General features: G+C 39.5%; 1 protein-coding gene across 10 annotated transcripts in view; it reads left to right on the top strand.

Annotated features, from left to right (window-relative positions):
- Window positions 1–5949: 5949 nt before the first annotated feature.
- Window positions 5950–22660, top strand: part of RALGAPA1 (Ral GTPase activating protein catalytic subunit alpha 1) — a 130400-nt gene continuing 113689 nt past the window's right edge. For 9 of the 10 annotated variants that reach the window (XM_062577979.1, XM_062577982.1, XM_062577984.1 and 6 more), the window contains exons 1-7: window positions 5950–6142; window positions 17286–17396; window positions 17929–17978; window positions 19666–19723; window positions 20270–20313; window positions 21268–21445; window positions 22191–22306. In XM_062577979.1, the coding sequence (XP_062433963.1) occupies window positions 6037–6142; window positions 17286–17396; window positions 17929–17978; window positions 19666–19723; window positions 20270–20313; window positions 21268–21445; window positions 22191–22306 (663 nt within the window). In that variant the 5' untranslated portion in view covers window positions 5950–6036. The remainder of the gene's footprint in view (window positions 6143–17285; window positions 17397–17928; window positions 17979–19665; window positions 19724–20269; window positions 20314–21267; window positions 21446–22190; window positions 22307–22660) is intronic. The other variant, XM_062577980.1, reaches the window with a different exon arrangement.

Below are 22660 nucleotides of genomic sequence, written 5' to 3' on the forward strand. Positions count from 1 at the left end.
TCAGAAATTAAAATGTTGAAGAGAAGGCCTGAAACATGAGCTGGAGATCTCCCTGGAGGAAACTGATGCATTTCACAAGCTGGACCTGAAGTTTCACTTAAGGGATCCCTAGGGAACTGAGGAATTTATTGAGGATAAAAACAAACTAGAAACAAAATATATCTGAAAGGCCCAAGTCCAAAATTCCCATTCTGGACTTGGCAAGAGAAAAAGGTCAGAAATCAAATGATCCGGATGGACCAGAAGAACTGACTGGAAACAGGAATGGCAGGAAATCAGGAAACCTTTGGCCTGTTTGTAACTTCCTAACTGAAGAGTTGGAACTAGGTCTGAAGGAGCTAAAAATAAGCCCCAGAAGGAAATTAAAGTTCCCATGCCACAGTGGAAATCAGCAACCAGGATGGGGAATTGAGCCAGAAAAAGCATTTTAGTAAGATTAGATTTGTATGTGTTTCTTTTATTCTGTTTGTGTCTTTTGGGACAGGAAAGAAATTTCCAAGCTATAGATACAAATACTTACTGTCTTGAGGGCGGAGAGGGTGTGAAAGGAAAAATTGTACTGATTGAAGTTAATCTTACTGTCAAATGGATTACTGAAAGAAAAAAAAAGAGAGAATAGGTATCTTCAGCAGCTACATACAGTGGCCCAGTGTTGATGGCACAGGACAAGTTATTCCCAGAAATAAACTGACTTAACCAGATCATCTACAAGCCCTTAATATACAAAGTGGCAGCAGTTATCGTAGCTGTATAGGGTCCAGATCTGTGCTAGAAGGAAAGAGTAAGGAAGAAACTAGCTGGCTTGTTAGAAGACTTGCAAAGACTTGTGTTTTTACTGTGAGAAGATACTGGCAAGGATGTCTCAGTCAGCTGCCAGAGGACCAATCTATAGGTTTAAGAGCATGTCAAGATCAATAAAAAGAAGCATTGGAGGTCTGCAAAGTGATGAACTTTCTGTGTACCATGAGTTTTCCCCTTCACCAGAGTAAAATAGCCATTAAGAAGAAAATCTTCATGATCTTTGTCAGCTCTGTGTTTAAAGTGTGTGATGAAACGGGATAAGCATCTGGTATGTGATATTTTTGAACAACCAGAAAGAGATACAGTCCATCAGCAGGGACAGTTGGCAGTAATGCAAAATTTGAGAGTAGCAATTCTGTTAAAAGCTGGTATTGGAAAAAATTTGGACACAAAAAGAATGGTTATAAATAACATGTTGGCCAGCACAGACCATGACAGATGGTGAAATCTCCTTTCCCAGTTTGGGAGAGACAGGGATGATTGAAGATGGGAGCTCACACATATGAAGAAGAAGAGCTTGGAAATGCAAGCATCAGCTTCACAGCTCTTAATCTGGGCATTTAAACCAATAATAGGAATCTGGCTATTGAACAGCATCTGTGAAACACACAGAAAAGTGGAACCTGGCACAACATGGTAGCTATTAGACCAGACATGTTCAAAAAAAACTAGGAAGTAGAGACTCTGTAATTTTACACCTAATTTACTGAATGGAGATAGTGACTGGAAATACATATTATCACTCCAGAATCTAGAAAGCTGTTATTATCTTTCTGATTATCAAACTGATTACCAGCTTTCATTGTAATGAGTAACTGCATAATGAATAATCCTACACATTTCTAAGTGCTTTACAAATCCTTATTAGAGAAGTGGCCTGGTAAGAAAAAAAAAATGTACGTATCATTTTGAAATTTTTGTGCCTCTCAGGGACTGAAGCCATGATAGCTATACTTCAAAAGAAATGTGGGAATGGCTGAAACATGTTTGAGACCAGGTTTCAAGAAAGTCCTCGTTTTTCCACATTTGAAAATGGAAGAAAATCTCTGTTAATTTGCTGAATGTTTCTGACAAGGAAAGGATTGTATAGAAAGAAGCCAGTGATGCAGAATGTGATTCAGTAAACACAGGTGTAGACGAAGCCCTCAAGGAGGACCAGAGACAGAAGAGTTTCTTTTGGATTTGATCCAGTGTAGTGCAATACATTTTAATGAGTTTGAAATATCTTCTGGTTAGAAGTTGTTCTCCCAGTTCAAAGACATAGTTTATTTTGCACTAGGCATCACAAGGGGAGGGGAGACAAGACAAAGAGGGCAGGACACAGTATATCTCATTAATGATAAAAGAAGAAGCCTGAGAGAGAAATTTATTTGGAAGTTATACATGAGGTTTTAGGCAGTCCTTGGGCCTCACCTAGGTTGGTTAAGAAAGAAGTGGTAGTACAGGGTTGTTTGTGAACCCCTGGAAACTGAATTGGGCCACTTTGAATAATTACCTCAAATGATGCACTGGATGCTCCAGCAAATTAAATCTGATTCCTCGCACTTAATTTCAATGTGCAGTATTAGGAGATGGGTCACAAGAAGAAGGAGAAGAGTATTTTCCCAGCAGGACAAGGTCAACAGTACTCTCTGCAAGTAAATAGCTGTGTTGGAAGGCTATTGGATCATGTTCTTCCCTTATCTCATATATTATCTAGGCAAGATATTCTGCTACTGGTTACAAATGATCTAAAGTAAGCTTAGAACTACTAATGAAAATAAACCCAAAGAGATATGAGTTATTTCTAAAAGTTCCCTTTTACTTCTGCCAGTGAGGTAGTAGGAGAGAGGGAGCCAAAATATTCCCACTGATGGAAGGGAAATAATATATACATAACCGGTCCTCTCTCAAGGGCTGGCAGACATGCAGAGTTTCTGCAGGGCTTTTCTAGAAGCTTATTTGCAAGTTTATGAAATAGTTTTGCAATAATGATAAGTTGGGAAAGAAAAAGAGAACATCTCAGTGGTTGAGAGAACATGATCGAGTATTTTCAGTTGGAAAAAAAATGGTTGTAACTGCCATTTTATCAGTATGTTCATGTTTCAAAACCTCTTTCGTATCAGATATGGGTGCTAGTGCTTACATAAGAAAGCAAACATTATAAGGTGAAGGTGACTTAGCATAGCCAAAGTAAGTTCTCTGGCACTGCTGTACAGGCATTAGTAATGGTTACATCTGATAAAAAATAGCCTTCACGTGTATGACAGTTTCTGGTCGTGATAGACCATGGTAGACCTTGTGCTACTTTGAGCGAGGTTGACATAGCCTTAGCATACTGAGAAAGCAGAGCTTAAGTAATAAGCTTAAGCTTCTTTCAGTTGGTCTCTTCCCCTGCTATTTGGGAAGCTATTAGTGGCCAAATTTGACATGAGAGCAGAATTGTCACAGAGACCAAGTTTCTGAGTGTTTTGTGAAACCACGTTCAGGGTGAGAGCCCCTGTTATGGTCCCACAGAGGGAAACGTGGCTAGAATCTTGCTTTTACCCTTCCAAGAGGCAACAGTCATCTTCTTGCTGATTTTTAGCTCTTACGAGTAGCTAAGACACAGCTGCAGTCAGGCATCTTGCCTATCTCAAATAGCTAGGGGAGAACTATGCAAAAGAAGGTTTATAGATGTGGAAGGTAGTGACTCGAACCATTCAGTGACTAGAATACAAATTCATACGAAATCTGCCTTCATTAACACCACAGCTCCTGGAAAAAGTCATTCAAGTTTGGGATTTTTGGTGGTTGGAAAGACTGCAGTATTCTGACTTCATACCAAACCCTGACACAAAAGTGTTAATGCTGATATGCTGGTTAACGAATGAAGCAATAAAGCAAGAATTGGTTGCTTGGGGAACAAAAGCTCATGAAGAGCTCTTACCCTCCATCAATTACAGACACATGCAAATGTCAGGTTCATCTACAAGATACAGGATCATGCAAATGGAAATGGGAATTTGTGTTTTTGGCAGGTGAACAGGATTCTATAGAAGGAATAGTTAGCAGTACCACTACTCTTATACTGGAAACATCTTACAAGATCCTGATTTTTGACTCTGCTAAGGTCCAAGTGGGCAGCATCTGTAGTATCAGTATGGTGCATTAGAGTACCGAACTCTTCACATGGTATGGTTTTGGCTATTCAAACCTTAATTATATATGTTTGTGGTCTCTATCTCTAATTAAACAGTTGCCAATTAAGTTAGCTGAAAATTTGTTACTCAGGATGGTTCATAAACAGTAGCGTTGTAACACAAAGCTGTATGCTCACAGGGTTACAACACACAAACCTGAGGCACAGGGTGCTACTTAGAGAGTCCTCCCCCTCAAAAGCAAACCAACTCCCAGGGGAGGGAAGCTTTGGAAGATAGTATAAAAAAGCAGAAAAAGAAGTATTTTGACAGAAGTCTCAAAGGGGTCAAGTGTGAGCTAAATAGAGATTTGGAAGCAGTGGAATGCTCTATTTTTCTTCTTGTAAGTTGTTTTTTTTTTTTTCTTGAAGGATCCTGTGGGCAAACAGCTCTTCAATATGATATAAGTCTGAGAGGTCATGTTTAAGAGTTCATGCCAGCCACCTCAATAAAAGGGAAGTACTTGGTGAAATTCAGAATAATTTTAACTCACTTTTGATCATGTGGTATAAATATTAGTAAAGCAGAGTTTCTGGAAATCTGAATTACTGAAGAATCCGAAATATATTCCTTCTTTTGAGAAATGTGGACTGTTGGACCAAGTTAGAATACAGTGTTTCTGCTTTTTTTATCCAAAAATACTTTTTGTTTTTTGAAATACTTGGCAATAGCTGACGCTTCTTGGGAAATCATAAATGTTAGATGAATTGTGAAAAGGTAATTGATGGTATGAATGTGACCAGATTGCTCTCACTACCTTGACTGCCCACGAGGGATCTGTAGAGAGAGCTGAGACTGCAGTTCTGCAACACTTGTTTTTGTACACTAGTTCTTAAAAACTTGACTTGAACTTACCTATGGAGGTCCCCTCATGGCTGGACAAAAGTATTTGTAAAGTCCTTTCTTTAAAATGGAAGTGCAAAGATTTGGATACAGTAATATGCAACTGGAATGTGGCAGAACCTAACCCTTCCCTGACTAATCCTGGTATTTTCTAACCTTGTCTTCCATGCATGATCAAAGTCATTGAAGTCACACGCTTCAAAGTCAAGCCTCTGCAAGATTATAGTCTTAGTTTTAACTATGTACAGAACATTCCCTTCCTGCCAGGTACGCTCTGAACAAGGAGGTTCTCTCTGAAAGTCATTATTAACTCGGTTAACACCACTCCTCCTTTCATTTAGTATTTCGGTGACATCTTACTCCATTTATTTAGCATTTTTAAGCTCTGCATTGAGTTAAAGACCTAAAACTATTTTTAAAAGCAACCAAAGTCCCCAAAGACATTTATTAAAAGGTTGTCAAAATACAAAGTGTTCTTAGAATTCATGAAATTCAGAAAACAAAGCACTTAAAAATCAATGTAAGAATAGTTGTAGCTGGCAAATCTTACAAAACGTGCTGTGCTGTGGTAAAATGCATTACTGTACTGCTAGCTGAAATGTAACTTTATCTTTAGGTCTTGTAGTAACCGCGACGGGGCTGGTGGCCGACCCCACGGAACTCGGGTTCCTTGATGCCAAGCGAACACCGCGGCCGGACTCTCAACACCCCCCGGGGGGAAGCGACGTCGCGAGCCCCCAGCGGAGGAACGCGGGGCCCGGGCCGGCGAACGCTGCCGAGCGGCGCCGCTGCGGCTTCGGGCTGCCGGCCGGGCCCGGGAGCGGGACCCGGATCCGGATCCGGATCGGGCCCGGGCCCGGGCTCGCTCCGCCCCCCCGCGCCGCCCACGAGGCGCGCTCGGAAGCGCGGGCAGTGACGTCGCAGCGCGGTTGCCATAGAGACGCCTGGGGTCGCACCTGACGGCTGTCGTGAAGCAGCGGGAGGAGCGGAGGCGGGGGGCAGGGGGGTGCAGGCCCGGTCCGGCGCGGCCCGGCCCGGCCCTACCCGGCGCGGCGCGGCGCGGCCCGCGGGGAGTTGGCTCCGCGCCGCGTCCCTCCGCCCCCGCCGCATCGCAGTCGGAGGCGGCGCTGCCGCCGCCGCCGCGGGCTATGTAGGGGCCGCGGGCCGGGCGGATCCGGAGGCTGCTGCCCGCCTCTGGAGCGCGGCCGTCGGGGCCGGGCCCGGGCCCGGCGCGATGTTCTCCAAGAAGCCGCACGGGGACGTGCGGAAATCCACGCAGAAGGTGCTGGACACCCGCAAGGACCCGCTCACCCGCCTCAAGCACCTGCGCGTCCTCATCGGTGAGGCGGGGGGCGGCGGGCGGAGCCGGCGGCGCGGGTCGAGGGCGCAGCGCCGTCGGGGCGAGAAGCTGGTGCGTGTCGGGCCCCCCCCAAACACTCCCTGCGGCGGCCCGGGCGCTGCCGAGGTGCTGCGGTTGGATGCCGGTGCGCACGGGTGGTGGCTGCGGCTGCCGACTCCATTTTCTGTAAGCAGCTGCGGGACTAACCGTGTTCGTGGAGGTCTCCAGGGCAGGGGCCGCCGCTGTTGCCTGGGGAGTTGGTCCAAGAGGGAGCACAAGCGCTTCGAGCACTGGCGTATTATTTGGGGGCATCTGTTCAGCCTGACCAGTGAGTTTTACGTTGTGGTGGCATGTAGTAATTAATGAGAAAATAGAGTTAACTAGTGGAAGATACTTGTGACCTGGACATACCTGTGAAAGCCAAACTCCTTGTCATAGTTGTCCTTGAAAAAAGTTCGCTTTGGAGTGTGTTTTGGGCCCTTAAATCCTGTAAGCGTGTGTGTTGCTTCTGACAGTTTGTCAATACAGGAGCAGGGCTGGGTCAAGGGCAACCACGCTCCGGATTTAGAGCAGGGCGTTGACTCCTGCCCGAAATCTGGGGATGTTTAAGTAGATTGCCTGTGGACTAAAGCTAGATTCTTTCCTTTTAAAGAAGGTGGTTGTTGCTCCTTTTCTCTTACACTTGTGGTTAAAGGAACAGCTGTTCACACATGGCAGCATCTGTTGCTGCATGATATTGTTTCAAAAGCATGAATAATTATTATATTGTAAAAATTAAGAGTACTGTTTTATAGTTAAAATTCCAGAAACTTTAGTAGTCAAATGAATCCTCTTGCCTCCCTTGGAATCATAGAACTCTTCTTAACTACCTGTATGTGGCCTGTTGTGGCTTATGTTGATTTTTATTTATTTTTAGCTACTTCATCAGTTGAAGAAACTTTGTTTCTTTGTAAAACTTATTCTGAGTATAATTCCAAATTTAGGTTTGCTGGCTAAAGTGTATTCTATATCTCTAGTTTTGCTTTGGTCTGCAAAACACCGTATTGGTTTTAGTCTGTTCTATTCTGGGTTTGGTGTTACAGCCTTTTATTTGCAAGATTTACTTCAGCTTTGTTAATACTCAGGTGCTTTATTGAGCTATGAGCTCTATATCAGGCAAAAGGTTGTTATCTAATCTAAGGTTTCTGCTTACTGACTGTAGGACAGCCTAAATCTGCTGGGGCATGTTTTCCTGTGACATTCATTCCTCTTTCCTTCGCACATGCGTATATCTCAGCTGCAGAAGCACAGCTCCCGCATACACTTTCTTCAAGTTTGGGAGAATACAGTCCAGTGTATGACTGTGCAAGCAGGGCAAGTTCCCGAGGTACAACACTGCTCTTCTGTATCAGATTTTGTTGTTGTGCAGATGTATCTTAGGTCCACAAGGTACAAAACCAAGATTTTTTTGATTATTTTTGTTTTTTTCCTGGGTACTTCTGCACTTACCCCTGCTTTAATTCAAAAGAAATACATTGTGGATTTGGAGTCTGTCTTCTGCTGTGCTCATCTCTTTGCCTTACTCCTTAAATTTTGCTACTGCATAAACTGCCTTTCAAAGCATCATCTGTATGCCCTTTCTTCTCCAGCTGTTTATTGAACTAGTCTGCAGGACCAAACTAAAAAAAAATGTGCCTGTATTGGGTAGATTGCTGCCTGAGATGACTTTGCATGCAGACACTGTCCTGCAGCTTAAGCAATAAAGTGCTACATCTTCCCATTTTTTATTTATTTTATTTATTTTATTATGACCCTGTGTCAACTCTCCCACAGCATAATAATAATGTCATGTTTCCATTTGCCCTGGGGAAGCCAAGCTGGCTATTGCTAGCAGCCTGTCTAGAGGGAAAAACATGTCTGTTGAGCTGTATTCTACGTCTTTGTGAATGAAGACTGGCTTGTCTCGCCAGTCTTTGCACACTGGAATGCAGAAGACCACAAAAAAAAGAATTCTCTGCTGCTTCACATTCAAGAAGTAGGAATAAGTTTCTTCTGTTCATAAGCTTGAGAACGTTTCATTAGACCTGCATGGTATATTGAACAGGAGTAAAAAAAAAATTTTTGTTGATGTTCTTTTTAGTCTTTAGCATGGTGATGATAAACCGTAGCATGTTCATGGATTCATGATTATTACTTTTAATTAGGATTATGGGGAAGGAGAGTAAGTACTGGTTCATCTTCCTGTTACTGAGGTATCCAAGATTCTTATGCTCTGGAAAGACATTACTAAAATAGTGAAGTAGTCTTGAAAAGAGAGAGAGTGCTCATGAATTGTAAGACTGCTTGTTGTCTGTTAGCCAAAGAGGAGAATTTTCAAATTTCATTATGATGAAAGATTGATACTTGGATCTTACAAGGCAGTTTCAAGACAGACATCATCTAAACATACTTAAGTTGGGGAGTAATGAGAGAGCATAATACTGTTGTTAGTCAGGACCAAAGAGACTGAGTAATTTCAGAGAACTTGATGAAGCTAGGTGAATGGATAGTAGAGAGACAGGTGACATTGAATTTTGACAAGTGAAAAGTAGTGCCCATTAGATGGATGTACTTAAATGTCTTTTACAAAATAATATAGTATGCAGTGAGTTGTGTCGTTCTTGGAAAAATACCTTTTCATTGGTGATAGCTCAGTTCAAATGTATGCTTAGTAAGCAGCTTCAGTCAATGCAAATTTGTCCAAATGCAAAAGGAATGTAGAAAATACCCTGTCTTCATAAATCAGTGGTGCACCATTATCATGAAATGTTATTGAAATTTTAGTAGTCCTATCACTGTTTTCAGCTTTGGGTTCAGAGACTTAAGATGGGAAGGACTGTGATGGGAATATAGCTTCAGTCTGAAAAGAAATTGAAAGCTTTAGAACTGCTTTCAGTAGGGGTACATGGTGAAAAATATGTAAGCATGCATGAAGAAGATTAGGAAGTAAAGTCTATTAAGGGGTACTAAACTCATGGTGCAGAAAGAGTTTTGGCTTGGGAAGCTTGTGAGCCACAGACTAGACTTTCAATTATTGGCATACAAGGAGAAATGCCTTTGTATTCTTTTTTTTTGAAACTCTGTACACACCTGCTGCTTACCACTTCAGTCCACTATCCTGTCTAGTATTTGGCCTTTCTTGTAATTTAGAAACCAAAGAAAATTGAGTGAAATTCAGGTGACTAATTTAGAATTGATGATTTGTTAAAGTAAATGTAATATATGACTAATTTATGCAAGTCACTAGCATAACTTCTTATAGCAAATCAAAACCGTCTAGGAGAAGACTGCCGAGTAGTACTGTAAAAGTTGTGACAAATACTAAGAAGAATTGGAAAGAGGTTGAAGTCTCTTGGGCCATAACAGTTTGTGAATAAGGATAATCTACCTTTTGGTGGTTTTGTACTGCAGTATTTTTTTATTTTATTTTATTTTTTTGAAACAGCTGGTATTATCAGCTTTAAGAAAATTGACTCTGTTAAGGTGTATCATTGGTTTATTCCTGTGTGGAAGAAAGCTTTTCCATCCTTTTTTAGTTATGGCAGCTACTTCAAGTTTCATACAGTTTTCTGATGCTGTCTTTGTCAGCATGTGATTTTTGTCAAATTTTTCTTTTGTTTTTATATGCTGTAAAAGCTGTAACAGTTTTATCTACTGTCGGTTACTTTTGGTGGTTAGAGCACATCATCCTTGAGCAGGAATGTGGTGTGGGGTTCTCTTGCGCTCTGCGTGGAGGTGGCTCAGTCCTGGTGGAAGCGAAAGGCTGCTGACAGCTACGGTTCATGCATGGGTGATCACTGAGGCCTCCCAGGAGGTGGAGGTGGAGGCCCGTAGGGCGCCTCGTGGAATTAGGTCTTGCCTTCAGAATGAAGTCTACAATTTTCCAGAAAATAAACTTATTAGCAATCCCTAGAGTAGTAGTAGCTGTGATTTTTTTTTTTTTAATTTTTGTTTGTTTATTTATTTATGGATTGTTCAGGAGAAAGAGCATGGAAAAACACTGTGTTGTTTTTATGATCAGTGTTGCAGAATTTAATCAGGCTTCTGGATCAAAAAGGTCTTTCTGTTACGTGTATATGCACGTGAACAATAACAATAATGCAATAAAGTTATAAGATTCTAAAGTTACAGTTTTTAAAAAGTTAATTCTGGTAATTCTTCAAGCATCAAGTGATGCTTAATTTGTTCTTTTGTTGAAACAATGGTTTGAGATCTTTTCAGATAACTAAGCTGAGGCAGCTGGGTGTCAGACCATTTTCCTAGGGTCATACCGTAACAATGTTGACTTGTTCTGCTGTTTTAGGTTTGATATCAGATATGTTGCTGCTACCTGCTGAATTTATATTTTCAATCAGAATTTGTAAATGTATATATTAAAAAAAAAAGCTAGAAGTCATATAAGTCTTTAAGGGTTTCTGTGTAGTCTTACCATGTACAAGCAAAATTGAATGAGTAATTTTGTCTTAAGATTTAGTTTTAAGGCTGAACTTGTAATAGCTTGTTCCTTTTTGTAGGTTAGGAGTCACAGGCCTCTCTCAATCCACCGTAAAGAAAAAAAATTTCTAAGCGTTTATTTTTATTTGCATCTTGTAGCTCAGAACTACGTTACTTGTATTTCTGGTACCATGGAGAATGCTTGTAAAATGTAGTGCTAAGAGAACAGAATGTCTGAAGTACGTTGTTGTTTTTGTTTTGTTTTAATTCTCAGTGGTTGGTTGATGCTTGGGATCGTATGTAAGTAATCGCTGGAAGGGCAAAGTCAAGCTATGTTGTACAGAATGAAGCGTTCTGTTTCGGACACCCACTGATGTTTAATATTAATCAAATGCTTAAACATAGACTACGTTTGTCTGAAAAGAGTTTTAATTTAAGAAATCTATTTGACTGGCAGTCAGCCGTAATGCTTCAGCTTGCTGGCGTTCACTGGTGTTGCCCTTGAACATAGTTCATCATAGTTTCACTGGTACTGTAATAAATGAAAATAATATTCTAGTAGTAAAGGTGAAAGGGGGGTGACAGCTAGCTGCCAGGAATTCTCTATAAAGATAACTCTTCCGGATGTGCAAGCAGCATTATTTTTGGCAAGAGTTGTGTGGTTGTTTTTGTTTTGCATCTCCCCCACCTTTCCTGGTAGTGCAAACGGCTCTGCGTGTATCACTGGTGTAATTCCTGCATTTGCCACAGGTTGAGTCCAGTTTAAGAAATCCACCTTGGTCTAGTATCAGTCTTGATTAAACTCTTTGGCTAAGTTGCACTTGACTTAAAAACACCAGCAACAGCCAGTACTGCTGGCCTAGGGTAAGGGCTTGGATTAGATCAAAGCCTCCAACTACACGCTGCTCCGCTGCTTGGCTGCAAAGGGGTGGTCTCTGCAGCTTTGGCTTGTGGCAGCTGAGAAAGAAAAGGAACTATAGTATGGCAGTGTTTGAACTGGCTTAAGTAAAAGGTTGAGTTCTGGAACACGTGTGAGGTTTTTATTTAAAGGGTTTACTAGTGTCGTAACTCTTCTGGAGTCTGTATGCAACCTGAAATGAAATGATTAGTTTGGCAAGCTGCCAGCTGCCTTTGCTCATTTCTTTGCAGCATTGGTGTTGAAATTTGGTAACTACTTCTGTGTAGATGATCGTTAGTGCTGTTAAAATGCTTACTCATTCATGATTTTTTTTCATAAGTTTGTCTCTAAAAGTTGCTGGTCACAGGAATTCAGACTTGTCTGATCCAACATTTAAGTCCATTAAAAGATTTCTTGAAGTATTTTTGGTACCCAAACCCTCAAGGTATGTTATTTCTTTGACAAAATCATATTTTTTTCCCCTTTTTTCTTGCCCACCCCCTAAATTTGAATTTTATAGGTTAAATAGTTGATAGTGATCTGAAGCAAAAGGAAAAATAAGGCTTGCTTAATAGGTTTGCATTTGCAGCACAGTATTTTTAGGCAATGTGGCTTGTTATCAGGCCTTTTTCATGGTATCAGCCTGTCAACTGTGCCAGAACATCCAGTAGATTCTGAACATTTTCTACTTACTCTTTCTAAATATGTCTTTATATCTGAGAGACTGTCCATACATAACTGACTTTCTGTACTGTTTTGCTGAAAAGCTGCAGTTACTCTTAACTCCACAAGGTAGAAAAATGAAAGTTGCCATTTTACTTGTGTGTTAACTTCATCTGGCAGGTGATCATCTAAATAGTATAGAAATATTTCCCTTACTAAATCAGCCCATATATGTAATTGATACTGAGGAGTTAGCTTATCATCATTTATAGTGTAATGTATAGAAAATGGAATAAACAGGGAAGGAAGATAGTATATGTTGCAAATCAGAGCTCACTGAGCTCTTCCTCATGCACAGGGTCAGGATTATATGTGTGGACTTGTAAGTGTTGCAGATTTTTACGCAATGATCACTTGCAAGCTTAAATATAAAGTAAAAGTCTGTATTGCTTCTATTCAATATCTTACATCCAACTTGAGATCACTGTTTTAAACTGAGGTGGTACTTTTCTAATATGTAGCATTAAAGGGTGGTATTATTAAAACACTGAATGACTTGCGTGGATGGAAATTATTCTTAGTTAAGAAAGGATGGGCTGATAACTGAACCATAGTAAACTGCTTGGTACGTATGGATTTACTCTCTGTTTTACCAGAGAATTCTGCCATGTCCTTTGGGAAGAGACTTAGGACCGAAATGATCGGCCCTTGTAGGCACTTAAGTTTTGAGTATTTTTTGAAGAACTTGAAAAGGATGTAAGCCTTCAAAGAGTTTTGAGCAAGTAACTTTTAAAAGAATTGTAAACTTGAAAATGTAGGAAGGTAGGTTTCTAAAAGTAATCACCTGAAAACATAGCAGTTACTAGGAAAGGTTACTTTTTTCCTTAGTCCTTCAGTGCTAGGGTCCGGGCTGTGAGAGGGGGAATAACAGAACTTCCAAGTATCAGTAGTTTAGGAGAAAATGATCTCCGGTTTATCTGGTAGTTGAATACTGTTGTAATGAGGTTCATACAAATAGCTTAGATAATCAAACTAGTTTTTAGTTACGTTTCACTCATCAAAATAGAAATGAAATCCAGAAGCTGAATAGAACTTCTATAATTAAAAAAGAAAAAAGAAAAAAAAAAGAAAAAAAGAAAAGCTAACTTACCTTCTTAGTTGTGGACCTAGAAAAAACAAAAGGCATTTCAGATAAGTTTTATGGAAGGAGAAAAGGACAGAGAAGCTGTGTAGTGTCTCTTTGTATTTATGGGCAACTTCCTCCTTTTTTTAAAGAAGGCACTACAGAACACAATTAAGCAGAGCTGGGACTTTTGCTGTTTTTTCACTTGCAGAAAATTAGTAAGGAAAACCGAGCAATCAAAAATGCATGTTTGAAACATGTATGTATTGTCAAACGTAGTAAGCTGCATTTTCTTGCCAAACAGGTTTTGTAAATGATACTGGAAATCTGAACTTTAGTGTTTTAGAGCTATTTTTGTACTTTGCAAGCTTTGTTCAGATATAGTAATACATGTTGTGTATTGGCCCTTTTTTCCTTCCTCTGTTCTGGGAAACTTTTCTAACTGTTTAAATTATGCCAGATCTATTTCTGAGCCTTTTCTTTTCCTCTCTGTTTGAGCATGGGTTTCCAAGAACACAAGGAATACTTTAGCCTGTGTTAGTTGCATGAAGAGGGAAGAAAAAGTTCTTTTGTTTTGTTTTTTTGGTGTAAGCTAAGGAGGAAAGCCTGTTTCTATGTAATCCCACTGCATCCAAAAACAAGACTGCTTCTCCGCCCTTAAAGAGGCAGTAAGACTTTTTAAGTACTTAAAACAGACAAGTAACTTCCTGTAAATTCCCAGTTCAAGGTTGTGTGAAAAGGACGAATATAATCCTGTGGGGGAAGTGCTTTTTAACCCCTGTAGACAGCATTCATGATATTTCTGGGGCCTGAATTTTAAAAAAGGATTTTGAGAAATTGGGAGAACATAAAAAGAAAAAAAAATGATTTAGGCTTGAAGAAAATGCTTTAAGATGAGAGAACTCAAGAGCTGTATTTTTTAGTTAACCAAAAAAATTGAGGTGAACTGACATGTATTAAAAATCCTTTCATTAGGAAAAAATACCAGATCCTGAGTTAATGAAGACGTAACAGCAGCATGTAGCCGGAAGCTAGTTAAAGAAATTCAAATGATGCATAAGTGATGCATTTTAACAGTGAAGCTTTCGATCAAAGAGAGCAGCAGTCTCATCATGAATGCCTCCATACAGTTCAGTATAGGGGTAGCTATGAAACTGGACAATATATACGGGTGGTCAGAGAAGATGGTACCCAGGTCAAAATCTTTTAAGGTCTACATTACTGTTGTGCTGTACTACGTCTGCTCCCTTCCCACACGCCCCTTGCTCCTCCTTTCTGTGGCTGTTGGTCGGGAATGAATAACACGATCCAGATTTCCTTGACCAACACAAGGTTCCAGATTTGCAAACCGGCATCCTCGTGAATCACTAGAAGTGCCCTTAGCGATGGGCAGAACCTTTACTCTAGGTGGCAAACAGTCTTCCAAATACGCAACTGAGATGAAAAGCCATCTTTAAGCAATAGCAGAAATACCTGAAAAAATTACTTTGAAAAGTAACGAGAGGATGAAATTCTCATTAAATAAAATGGTCTGTTTTCTGCCACTTCAGAGGGAAGCAAACTAACTCTGCGAGATTCCAGTGGTCGTTAACTGTTTGCTTTGGATTCCAGGATCTTGCTCGTTCCATGCTAGCGGTTATGATCCTGGGTAGAAATCATGGGAAAGTGAATTTACTAGGAAAGTTCAGTAACTTAAGTTTTTATGTGTGTATATATATATATGCATATTATATAATACGTATATTTATTTAACTTGCAGCCTATTCTTCTCAGCATCCCTTCAGAATGCAGCTCTAGCTTCTGGTGTAATCAGAAGGTAACGGTGACAGTGCAGTTGTGCCAGTGCTTCTCGGAGGCACGTTGCCCTTTCTGAGGTGGTTGACACCACGTTGTACTTAAAATAACCCAAAACCCACTACAGGCCTCCAGAATAATTTGTTTCTTGGAAGTTCTCTGAAATTCCTTCCAGAACAGGATTGCAGAAAAGCTGAAGACCATGAGGCTGCTTTACTATAGTGCCAGTCATACATATGCAAATGCCACTACAATAATTATGTGGTGCAAATGAAAATTAGCTACTCGGTTGATTATTTAGGGGTTTAGTTTGTTTTCTGAAGAATCGAGGAGCAGTATCTCCAAAAATTAAAAATATTGTGTTAAGTTTGAGTCATTTTCTTTAAGGGCTTTTTTTTGTTTGCCTGCCTTAGAGTTTAGTTTCTCTATCTCTGGCAAAAGAAAAAATGCTTTTTTCAGCATTGAAATGAAACACTTAACAGGCACATAAAATGCATCGTTCTGGTGTGCTGATTAGCAGGGAAGTTGTTTAACTGCTGCTATTTCCCTTGGTGTTTGGAACTAGATTCTTCCACTCCTTCATGCAATAATCAGTAATTCTACTGCTTTTTTTTGGTGCAATTGCCATACAGCGATTGCATATATGGAGTGAAAGACTACCCTCTGCCACCTTCCTTTCTCCTGAAGCTCTCAATCATTTCTTTCTTTCTTTCTTCCTTCAACACTCCTATCCCCAAATCTATCAGTTTGCTTCCTGCAATATTCTCGTGTTCCCCAGTCTGGAATTCAGACAGAGTTCTGCCCTCGAGGTGCCTATAAAGGCTGGGTCTATGCGGTAGTGACAGTTCTTGTGTACCTGCCTTGACCTCCTGCAAATCAGAGTCTGGTTTGCTTAAAGCAGAATTGGTTTGGGGTTTTCTTTCTTTGATGTGTCATACTCTAAAGTACACAATTCGGTTCTTGATCTGTAAGCAGTGTAGTCGTCTCTGAAAAGTATAGCACTGTTTTACTCAAGAGCACTCTCGCTCCACGACACTCTTGATAACAGAAGATAGAGCCAGAAATCTGTGATACTGCAGAAATTGAATGTGTATTATAAATGCTTCTATGCAAGACTTGTGATAAAATTCAAATGTCAATACAGTAGAACTGCATAATAAAAATAAATTGTAAGTTCACCATGCTTTTTTGGCCATTCTTTCAATTGATTGTTGCTTTTTATTTTACTATTTGTACATGTTGTCATGTGAGATGATACAGATATGTCATTCAAGAAAAGATTTAAAAGTTATGATCAAGTGGAGAATTACGGAAGATGCATCCATAGTGAAAGATGCCTCAGTGTGCAGAGCTAATAAAGCTTAACGGTGATGGGTGCAAAGCACCTGACTACATGTTGGGTTACCTTGCCTTTTTTTTTTCCACTTTTTTTTTTTTTTTAAGGCTTTTAAAGTACTCTTTCTGAATTTCGTTGTGCTTCTCTATTTTTTGGTCCAGCTACTCTTTCTAATTCTATACACACCCCATCTAGGAGTGTGAAAAAGGAGCCTTCTTGGGGTCCACAAGAAAGCACACCCTTTCTGTGCCTACACTGTTTTACCTCAGGCTATCCCAGAGGTCCCAGCCTCTGATCTCCTGAGATGACCCAATGAAAGGAATACAGGGGACCGGTCCAGACTGGGAGGGAAAGTGCCTGTTTGGAGCTAAGAGGGAAGAGGAATGCTTGTTTCTCCACCCCAACCTTTTCCTCTAAGGAGCAGAGGTGATGCTTTCTTAGCATCCTTCTCTCTGCCGTCTTGAGTAAGTTTAGCTGTGGCTAGTAATTACTGCTGGGCAAAGTGATAGTCTTTTGTCGTAGAGTTTGGGGGCAGAGACTAGAAATAGCTTTATTTATAGTCAGTTATCAAATAAAACAACTTTGATTTGTAAGTGGCGGTCCTGGTGGAACTCTGGTTTGTGACTGGCGTTTGTAGGCGTTACTGTCATGCTGTGAGCATGAAAGATGCTCTTTCCTGTCTTAAGTACTTTACCTGGCCTGCTGTATTTAATTTCATTAGCTTTAGTTTAAAAGAAGAAATCATTTTTATTGGTAAAGAACTTCATGAACTTTCTATGTATTTATTTTTAAACATCTCTTTACTGCTGGATAATGGTATACAAACTGTGGATGACCACATAATTGAAAGAAAAATAATATTCTATTCTGTTTTTCAGAAAATGCAGAATCAATAGATCTCAAACAGTTTTTCGACCTACATTTCTCACATATATATTATGTGTTCTTTGAAAACTTTGTGACTATTGAAGTAGGTCTTAAACAAAAAGGTAAGTATTTTAAATATAACGCTCTTTCCCTCTCCTTCTCCCCCCAGTCCTTGTGCTTACGTGTTAACGCGTAAGCATTCTGATTCTGTGATCAGAAATGACATCTTTAGGTGTGCAGGATATGCGTAAGTGGCAACAGTGCAAATAAAGGCAAAGCAATTAGAAATGTGTGCTGAGGGGATGAGCAGGGACAGTCTATTCTCTGCTGGTTATTTTTGCTCTTTAGCAAAATGAGGATTCTTAAGTTAGGCTTTTTGTGTTCTGCAGAATTATTGCAAGTTTTGCTTTGCAAGGTACTGTATAACGTAATCTTTGCCAGCTATTGATTCTATAATAGAAACAGTTGCGGTTTACAACTTTTCCAGTTTGTGTAACTAGAAAATATATCCTTTTCTTTGAAAAGTGAGCATAAAATCACTCTTATGGTTGTAGAAGTGCACATAGTACACATCCAGGGATCTTTGTCAGTGATGTTTTAAATTCTGTTTTGGTAATGAAAATGTATCTTCTATTTATTTTTACTTACATCTAGGTCACAAGTCTCAGAGGGAAGAATTGGATTCTATTCTTTTTATTTTTGAGGTAAGGTAACTTGAATATTGCAGTATGAATTTTTAACTTTGAATTTAAGGGTTTATTTAATAGTAATAGAACAACTTTGAATTTAAGGGTTTATTTAATAGTAATAGAACAACTATCCTAAAGTTGCATAGAAATATGCTTTACGTATAAATTCATTCATTTCTTTCGCGTAGAGTTGAATATGTGTTTTATATGAGAAGAAGAAGAAAGAACTTATACTTTTGCAGAAAGATAGCTTAACTGGAAATTTTTTTTTCCTGCTCCTAGAGATGGATCATAAGGATTTTCTTTTGTTTTTGTTATTTTCCCCCTGAATTGTGCACTTTGAAATTTTTACAAAAGTAATCTCCAATTATTATTTTTGATTGCATGTTATCCCTGATTTTCTCATAATAGTCAAAATCCTGCTGAAGAACTAGTTTTTGTATCTTTTTTACTGTTTTAATAAAGATCTGTTAATTGAAAATAGCATTATCCTTATCAAAAGTTAACTTTGACTTAGTTGAGGTGAGTTAGAAACTAATTGAATTAGATCAGACCATTTCTGAGCAGAGGAGATAGTTTAGTGGTAGCTTAGAACGTCAACTGTTTCCTATGTGATGGAGGTTTCTAGCTGTGGAACCAGGATTGCGTTTCGGGAGCTCTCGCACCCCGAATTGAAATGGGTACAGAGTTCTGTCTGTGTGCAAGACAGCTTTTTTTTAACCTGTGCAGTTGTTGAATTTGAATGTTAAAATATGCAGATTCATACTTCTGCACTCCCCAGTTTTAAATATTCTTTAAAAGTTGCTGAATGCTTATCACACAGTTGAATACAAACTGGGGACCTCTTGAGTAAGGCACTGATGTAACGTACTGTAGGGTTAGCTGTTACAAGGGGAGTGAATCTGGAGAGATTGATTTGTTCACTGCTTTTTACATAAAGTGATACTAGTTGACCTGTGCTTTGGAAGCAATTGCACAAGCTTCTAGAGGGACAGGGAAGGTAATTCATTTGGCAAATTAAGCTGTTTACAATTTGCTGTTTAAAAATAATGACTATAGCATATAATGTGACTAGAATAGCTTAAAAAAACCCTGCTATGTAGCACCTCAACATGTATATATATAACGGCTTTCACCACTAAATGTGCTATGTTCCTTATGATCTGAAAGATTTTTGACAAATCTGAGTACGGACCATTATTGTGCCAGCTCTTTTCTTTATGGCTTTGCTGTAGCTCATTACCCCTGCTTTGAGAAGGCTAAAGTAAATGTTTGCCCATACCACAGTTGCAAGGTCACAGCTGAGTATCCTAGCTTCATAAGCCACTATAAAAGTGGAATTGACCTCATACAATCTTTTGTGAACCAGAGCAACTGAGATGGATATTCGTCTCATTCCACCCGCTCTGCAGTAAGCAGTAATATCCAGCAGAGAGGCAGTGGAGCCAGATAAAATGCAGTACTGCAGTAACATTTTAAACCTCTGATGCAGGACTCTCCAGACAGTCTGTTAGAGCCTTTGGGCTTCTTAGCTTTAGGAGTGGGATTATCTTGAAAAGATGATAATGTTTCCAAGGAAACCAGTGTGGAAGTTGTTTGATTAACTCTTCAATTACCTGATCTGTGGGCTTTGTGAGAGTGCTGTTTAGCTTTCTGAGTGTGATATTTGCAGCACAGATCCCTGGGTTCTGTTTTTTTGTAGAAAATTTTGCAGCTTCTTCCAGAAAGGATTCATCAGAGGTGGCAATTTCATAGTATTGGTAAGTTGATATTCTCTTCTCTCTCTCTCTCTCTCTCCTTTTTTTTTTTTTTTTCCCCTTATCTTATTTTCATTTGGAGCACTAGGTTTGTACCTCTCATTTCCTTAACTGGCATAACAGGGGAAAAGGGCTTGCAAGTTAACAAAATAACTAGTTGAATAGTATGGGATGCTTTTTCTAGATAGACTAAAAACTGGGAATCTGGAAGTAGAACACTGGGAGGTCTGTGTTTGCAAAAGGAGAACATTGATATTAAAGGCATTAATCGTTTACTTTATACTCACGCACGTGCACACACACTCACCCCTTCCAAAATGTCCTTGGGAAAAGATGTTGTAGGTTACAAGGAAGCTGTGAAAGGTGACCTTATTTTTTTTTCTGTTTCTTCTGGCATTGAGAGTTGCCTGAGGATATCAAGTTCACCAAGAGTAAACTAGAGATTGCCAAGGACTTGTTTAAAAGATATTATCAAGTCTGACCGAGAACTCTGACATTTTACCTAATAAAGAAAAAAACAAAAACCAGTTACTTTTGTTTTCTTTTCAGGGTTGATTTTAAAGAAGCTTCTTCACACTGGAAATTCATTAAAGGTATAGGGAAAAGTTGCATGCTGCTTAATTTTGCCTAAAATATGTAAAAATGTTAGGAAGAAAGAAAAAGGAACATCAAGGTGTATTTTTATTGTGAAAGTACAGGAGTCAGAACCAGATCATGATCTTAATTGTTAGCTTTACTTCAGTAAAGCTACTCACAGTAGTAATACAATTATTCAGAGTGCTAAAATTAAGAATGTGCACAAGTGGTTGAAGGATTTTGTTTTAAAGCAGTAATGAACCTTAACTATTTATTGTTGGGGCGTGGAAACTGTGTGGGCTGGGGACTTGGATTGTCTTGGAAGTGGAAAATTATCCAGGGCAGAAACCACTACCTGTTGGTGAGTAGTGTGAGAACAGTTGATCTTGGAACAAAAGGCACTACCCAAGTACTCTTGGTTGTGTTGCGAGTAAGTTCTTTATGCAACACCTACAGACTTTGCTAGTACTGAAGCAGTCCAGTGAGAGAGCCAGGAGAGGACTGCACTAGGGCCGTTTTGCCTTCCTTGAGAAGGGAGATGAAGAAAGAATAGAAAAAGAGAAAAGGAGTCCTGCTGTTGCAGAAAACTGTCTATTATTATAACTGACAGAGTCATTTAGCAATCTTATGATGTTCTTTGGACTTCATGAAAGATGCAGAGGGCATCTTACTCTGCTGTAGCTAAGCAAGTGACTAGACAACATGCTGATTTTCTTCCCCTTCTATTAGGGAATGACCTGTGAAAGAGATTGTGTAGGGCAAACATGAGTGTGAAGATGTCAGGGTTGTCCTTGCATTTCAGCAGGAGTAGCAGATGCAGTAGCTTGACTTTTCTGATTTCTGGTGGTCATACTGTCCATGTGTTCTCATCATTTCTACTTCTTGCCACCTTTTCCTCCTCCCACCAAGGCGAGTAGAAATATTTTTGTAAGTTATGGGCCAGGTTAACTTGTTGTGCTTTCTTTTCTAAGATACGTCGAGAAGGTGTGCGTCTCTTTCTCTTGTGGCTGCAAGCACTTCAAAATAACTGCAGAAAAGAACAATTATGGATGTTTTCTTGCTTAATTCCTGGATTTTCATCACCACAGTCTGAATGTGGCCCCCGAACACTAGATAATCTCATTAACCCTCCACTTAATGTTCAAGAAAGTAAGTAATTTAGTAACATTACTATGTTCTTTACATGTATCAATTTTCAGGACAGGCAAGGCAAGTTGAAATAACAAAGATAACATAAGTTGGTTCCCTGGGAGATTATGGAGCTATTGATGAATTTCTTGGCGTTTCAGCTGATTGCTTATCTGTAAAATGCAGCAGTAAGTATAGGATTCTGTTTGGAGTCCTCATATATCTCTCTACAGCAGGAAAGGAGTAACAAATCTAGAAGAGGATTTAGGCAGCACAGAATTACAAAGTGCGAAGAGTGAAATGCAAACCGAACTGCAGAAATGAGAAGAAAAAAAATACTAACTGGCTTCAGTGTGGAAGCGAAGTATAGAGCTAAAAACTTTATTGAATTGTAATTGGTCAACTGCTAAATGAAGAAAAGGGTGAAGGATATAAATAAAGGTTTGTCTGGCATTTGTGAAACATGAATGTGACACTGCCTAAAGTTCAAAAGAAATGGCTAACACCCTTTATAAATATTGGGTCTTGGCAGGTAGATTCCCAAGGCTTGTTGAGAGAACTTAGTTACTCTTTGTATTCTTTCATATGTAAGAAATTACTTCTGTGGTATCTTATTAGCTAAAAATTTCCTAATTTTCAGGAATCTGTGTTTGTTTTGCCTTTAATTGTCTCTGCTTACCCAAGTAAGTGTCCAGTGCTATAATCTGGGAGATACTTGAAAGAAACAGTATTAATGTAATTGTGGTGGTTGTTTGTTTTTCAACAGCCCAAGTGACTATAGAGGAAATCACGCCACTTGTTCCTCCACAATCAGGAGACAAAGGACAAGAGGATTTAACAAGCTACTTTTTAGAAGCACTTTTGAAATATATAGTAATTCAGGTATGTGCTATGGGTTACAAGCAAAAAAAAAAGTAGAGAACAACTAACATTCTTTTGTCTGTTAAAGGAGAATAACTTACTACTAGCACTGGAAGCATATATTAAAACCTGTTGTGTTCACTGCCAGACATGCTGACATTTCTCCCACCCACACTACCATGTCCTTAACCTGTGGAAGGATCAAGTATCCCTTCTTTATTGTGGGGGTTTCTTGGTGGTCAGGGACTCTACTTTTCAGTCTGAGGAAACTTCTAATTGAAGGCAATGAATCTGTGTGATACAGACTTTTTAATAAGTCCAGTGAAACACTTGCTGCCCTTTTCCCTTATATTTGGCTAGTTGGCAAAACCATAT

This window comes from Rhea pennata, chromosome 5, assembly GCF_028389875.1.
Source record: "Rhea pennata isolate bPtePen1 chromosome 5, bPtePen1.pri, whole genome shotgun sequence".
NCBI lineage: Eukaryota > Metazoa > Chordata > Aves > Rheiformes > Rheidae > Rhea > Rhea pennata.